Consider the following 5,799-nt stretch of genomic DNA (forward strand, 5'->3'; position numbering starts at 1 on the left):
TCCTTCGCTTTCTCAGTACTCTCCTTGTCAAACTTATTCATCCTCTTCGCTTCTTCGGTTAAACTAACAGAAATTGTGATGGCCTCAGTGACCGTGGTAGGATGTGAAGACGTGACCAAACTCCGGATCTGGGGTGCCAATCCCCAGATATACCTTTCAACTCGTTTAAACTCTGGAGTTACCATGTACGGAACTACTCGTGAAAGATCATGGAATCGTTGTGTATACCCGTAAATATCTGGTCCGTCCATTGTTAGATGCCAAAACTCCGTTTCTAACATTTGTAACTCTGCCCTCGAACAATATTTCTCCCTCATCATCTCCTTCAGTCTGTCCCACGTAATGGCATATGCTGCTGCATCTCCCAAAATTTGTACTTGTAGATTCCACCAAGATAAAGCTTCAGCCATGAACATACCCGAGACATATAACACAGTCTGATTAGGGGTACAGTTGCTCATGCGAATGACGGAATCCATCTTCTCAGTCCAACGGACGAAAGCTACGGCACCACCCGTGCCATCAAAATTCAAGGGTTTGCAATCAAGGAATTGTTTATACGTGCATCCTGAAATGTTTGGTTCTCAAATTGTCAAGAATATATATTTTTCAATAAATATTAATGAGAATTCCTTTGAAAGGTTAAGAGTAACCAACCGTTAGCAGGATTTTGGGGTACTGGTGGAGGTTGAATTCTCGGCCCATCATTTCGATTACCACGGTTTGCCTCATGCTGTGCAATCGCATCCGCGATGCGTTGGTTTAGTAAGGTATCAAGCTCAGCTTGAGTTGTGGGTAAAGGATTTTGAACATCACGTAAATTCCTCCTTCTTGGCGCCATGAATCTTCATATGAAAATCATATAAAGAACTTTAGACCAATATTTAAAATAAATATTGTCATCCATGGGCTCAAAAATAGAATGTAACACATCACCACAACACATACATACATCAAAATGGGATAGATCGATCATATCTCGTGCAAAAACATCCGTACAAAAATCATAACCAACATAAAAACAATTCCAACAATAACAAAGTATAAAAGAAGAGATACCACATACATATATATAGACGTCAACTTGTTACAAAATGTTTGTGAAGAAACAAAATATAGTTAGGAGTTACATTACTCCAAAATTCATGTCATAAACAAAATACAACCACAAAATAGATTTTTCTTCACATGGTTCTTCATCGTCTTCAAGTTGATTTTATATATATCTTCAAAAAGTCTCTTCTATTAGTCTTCTAACCTGCTAAGGGGATCTACCTCCTAATGCGCCCACATACCAAGACTAGAGTGGGGGTGGGGGTGGGGGTGTAGATGCATCAATGACCCCTCGAACATAAGCCATATCCTCCTCTAAAGCGCTAATGCGCCCCTCAATAGACGGAGGTGGGGCATGGTGTGAAGGAAACAATGGTGCTGATGGAGATGGTGGTGGGGGTGATGTCGGTAATGGTGGTGGAGGAGGAGGGGATGATGTCGGTAGTGGGGGCAATGGGGATGATGATGGTGCGGCACTCGCAGGTGCTCGAGATGCAGACTGTGGAGTACTAAGCTCATCAAGGCGACGGAAAACGATGCCGAGCTGAATCTCGACAGATGTGAGCCTGAACTGATCAGTGGACGAAGGCATGTGACTCGGATAGTATGGGTCATGGGGACTCATGCTCAGTGGAGGATATGCAGGAAGATCTGCAAAGTATGGAGACGGGTAAGTGACAGTACTGTGCATGGAAGTAGGAAAATGATATGGATCTCCAAACAAAGGAACTGAAGTATGCAAAGGATACCCCGTCATAGGGTAGCTAGGAGTAGTGTAGGACGGCCCGGCAGCATACGGGTCGAAATGAGAACTGACCGTGGATGTGACAGGAGTAGCAAAAGATCCGAACGGTGGATAAGGAGGTAAATGCTCATCTGGCATAGTCGCACCACTCAACGAGTAGTGAGCTGGTCCAGTAACAGGAGGGATGATCGGATGGACATCTAGGAATGTAGTGGGTAAAACAGGATCAACATGTAATGGTAACGCCTCCGTAGGCGGGGGTAACACTGTGTCAGGGGAGTGAAGTGGAGATGGAGTCAAAGGTGTAGCAGGGGATGAAGATGAAATATCAATGGTGGTAGCATCGGGATGAGCAACCTCAAGAATAGCAATATCAAAATCAACACCGATGCCTAGATCATCATGAAGGTGCTGGACAGGAACAACAGGGATGACCATGTCCTCGACATCGTCATCTGGTATAGGATCAACAACAGGAGGGACGTCATTGCCGCCCTCGGGGCCTACAACATCGAGTGGAATCGGAAGAAATGCAACAACATGCTCACCCTCTGGGTGACCATATATAATCATGTCATGAAAGTGGGGGATAGCAAGCACGTCATCCACCAGTGGGATGTCGGCTGGATCGGGATCAGGAAGGGAGAATGGCTGGAAATCAATGTCCATCCACTCGTCATCAGAAATCTCGTCATCGGAAACGAGTATAACGGGTGGGGCAGGATCGTCTAATGGTATATAGTCGGCATCGAAGGCATGACCCGCTGAGTCTGTTTCTGAACTGGATGACATGGTCCTGGCAAAATAATCCGTACAACGTATACATGTAAACAACTTATAAATAATAGATTTTTGGGCAATTGTACCTTTGTGTTCATTGTTTATATCGTTTATTATTTCAAGTTCGACTTATTGTTATCGTGTCTAAACCCCACAGACTTGTACCAAATAAACTAGTCTTTGGTATTATCGTTTCGAACTATCATTCAATACTACTACATAGTATCCTTGCATTTTTGTTTTGTATTAGTGGACGCTTTGTAAAAATATAATGTAGAACGCTTGTTGTAAAGAACATCGTTTTGAAATTGTAGACTAGACTCAAAAGAATCTTAGTTCACTACAATTGATGCTCTGATACCAGGTCTGTCACACCCCGATTTTCGGTTCGTGCGGAAGCGTATGGCGAGGTGTGACGAGAGCGGCAATCGTTACAATCAATCGAGTAAACAACATATTTGAAACATAAAAGATGTTCATCCATACATTTGATTCAAAACCATAATTTACATTACATATGTCTTGTTTGAAACTTGAAACAACAACAACTTTAACTACATTATTCAAAGTTCAAAACATAACACTAAAAACGGATGACATCACAAAAGCTTGCGTTCTTGATAACCACTTGAACATATTTTCCCAAAGCCGTCCACTAATCTCCTGTAATACATGTTAATTTTGAAAACGTCAACAAAAGTTGAGTGAATTCATGTTATTTTGTTTTTGCATCAAATGAGTCTCCAAAACATTTGAAGTAATAAAATTTGTTTTCGTATAGCATGATAAAAAAATTTGTATGATCATTAGTGTGTTGCAAGGACACTAATATGTATGCCGAATAGGAGGCAACCAAACCTTGACAATTTATCGTGTGTGTCAACGACACTAGTTTGGACACAAAGGCACTCTTGACGATCGTGGTTATCGTTGTCGTTAAGAGTGGGGCTTGCCAAAACCCAAATAGATCTATCCGTTTGTTCCTCGGTACTTGTTTATTCATTAATGGCCCCTTTATTTTAACACCTATCCGCATGTGATCAAAATAGTTTCATTGTATTATCATACTATTTGTAACATGTATACATCCCCGAAGTTTAAAACTATAAACATTCAAAGTAAAAGGGGAAAACATGAACTCACAGATTTGCGTTCCGTGCAAATTGTCACACCCCCAAAATCCACCCGCGGATAACACCCGCTTCGAGGGCGTGACTGACCAGGATCCAGCCACCAATTATACCGACTAATTAAGTTGTCAATAAAAAGTAATACTTACTAACCATAAGATTAGCAGATATCAAGTTCAGAGTTTAAGGTTTCAAGTTTAAACAGTAACAAGTAGCGGAAGCATAATTAAACAGTTTTAAACAATGTTCATAAGGTAAATGCCCAACACACGGGCAGACGACCACTACACATCCCAAGCAGCTGCTCCAGTCACTGGCCACCTGCAAAGCATGCAGTAAGGGGGGGGGGGTCAACAATAATGCTGAGTGAGTCCACTAGTTGTCCAGTTTTAATTACCAAAAACTTGTTTCACCAGTTAATTTATCCGTTTATACATGCCATGGGGAGCTACCCCAAAAGTTAGCGACTAAACTGTTTTTCCAATACCGAACACTAGGTAACCGTTTGCGTTTCCGCAGGATGCCCCGATGTCAATGTTCTATCATCATTGACGGATGCCTGAGTACATTAGTTCACGACCGATCCCATACCATGGCACGGTGTGAGGCTGGTAAAACCTAAATAGCGCTATCAACTAATAACCCGTTCGCCTGGCACCGGCGACTAATCGGTATTATGTAGTAGGGACTTGAGTGATAGAGTTGCGTTTAGTGCCATTGGTTGCATTCCGTATAAACAGTAATTAACTAAAAAGGGTTTCCCAATACAAGGGAAGATAAAGTAAGTTTGTTCCCAATAACTTAGGGAAGGAATGTAGACGGTATCCCCTTTACAAGGGGATAGGGTTGTTTTAGTCTCGTGTCCCAAACCACCGGGACGCATGCTTTTAAGTTGTGAACTCACCTTGGGTTGCTCGGTATGATACGTTACTTGGTTAAGTATGTTGGTCACCACGTCCTAGCATGGTTACCAAGTATGGGTCAAGTTGGGTACAAGTAAACACGTATAAAACACACTTAACATAAATGCAAACAACCACAGTAGCAGGTATATATGCAGCCCAGTCAACAGAAAGTCCAACATACAAACAGTGGGATTATTGGGCCAACCCTAATATCTACACAGCAAACAGTTACATAGCAGTCCAGTTAACAGATAGCACAACAAGTCATTTGGCCCAATAATAGCCCAGTCGCGACAAAGGCGATTGCGAGTCGCAACCAAGGGATTCTGACTCGCAACCTCGGTTACGGCTCACCATGCATTGGTTACGAGTCGCAACCAGGGTTTCCGACTCGCAACCTTGGTTACGGCTCATCACATGCTGCTTGCGAGTCGCAACTGCGGTCTCGGTTCATCATGCGTTGGTTACGAGTCGCAACCGAAGGTCCCGACTCGCAACCTCAGCTACGTGCACCTGAAGCCTTCTAGAACCTGTCCTTTGTACGATCCAATGACCTTGCATTTTCATGTAATTTTGTACTGACCAATCAGAAAGCAAAAACATGTTTTGTTGTCTAATTACAAAGCAAAATGGATCAAAACAAGCATATTCAAGATATTTTTGTGACATTCAAACTGTTCATCATAATATTCATCCGGTTCATCAGGTTTTGACCCTCACAACCCACCCATAACATGCATTCTAGGATTCATTCATCACCATAAACCGAAAGCATCAGAAAAGTGTTAAAGCAACCAAATCTAAGTATCATGCTTGGATTCTATTTCTAGCACTTATGAAACATGAACACTCAACCCATAATATTCAAAGTCTTGGCTAAATGTTTCTATCTATAACTAAGGAGTGACAATATTTGATCAAAGTAACAACTAAGACAACATTTCATCAAGGCAAGGGTTTCATTCTCGGCTAAACAAGAACATTACAAGAAAGCATGAAACCTCTAACAAATTAACACGCATACACACTAACCGGTTAAGGAAGGGTACGAAGATGATCTTTCGAGTGGGACTCCGATCTTGAATCCGCAAGCTTTTGTTGTCGGGTTGAATCCGAAGGAACAAGGAAGAAAATGGTGGTTGATGCTTTGGGTTTTTAGGGTTCTAGTGTGAGAGAGGAGAGTGTG

The 5,799-nt window shown here is 42.1% G+C and overlaps 1 protein-coding gene across 1 annotated transcript; it reads right to left on the reverse strand.

Moving 5' to 3' along the window:
* Positions 1-1,300: 1,300 nt before the first annotated feature.
* Positions 1,301-2,590, reverse strand: LOC110901672 (histone-lysine N-methyltransferase SETD1B-like). Its single transcript, XM_022148480.1, has one exon. The coding sequence runs from the start codon at positions 2,588-2,590 to the stop codon at positions 1,301-1,303; it is 1,290 nt and encodes a 429-aa protein (XP_022004172.1).
* Between the last annotated feature and the right edge of the window lie 3,209 nt (positions 2,591-5,799).

The sequence above is a fragment of the Helianthus annuus genome, chromosome 13 (assembly GCF_002127325.2).
Source record: "Helianthus annuus cultivar XRQ/B chromosome 13, HanXRQr2.0-SUNRISE, whole genome shotgun sequence".
NCBI classification, from domain to species: Eukaryota; Viridiplantae; Streptophyta; class Magnoliopsida; order Asterales; family Asteraceae; genus Helianthus; species Helianthus annuus.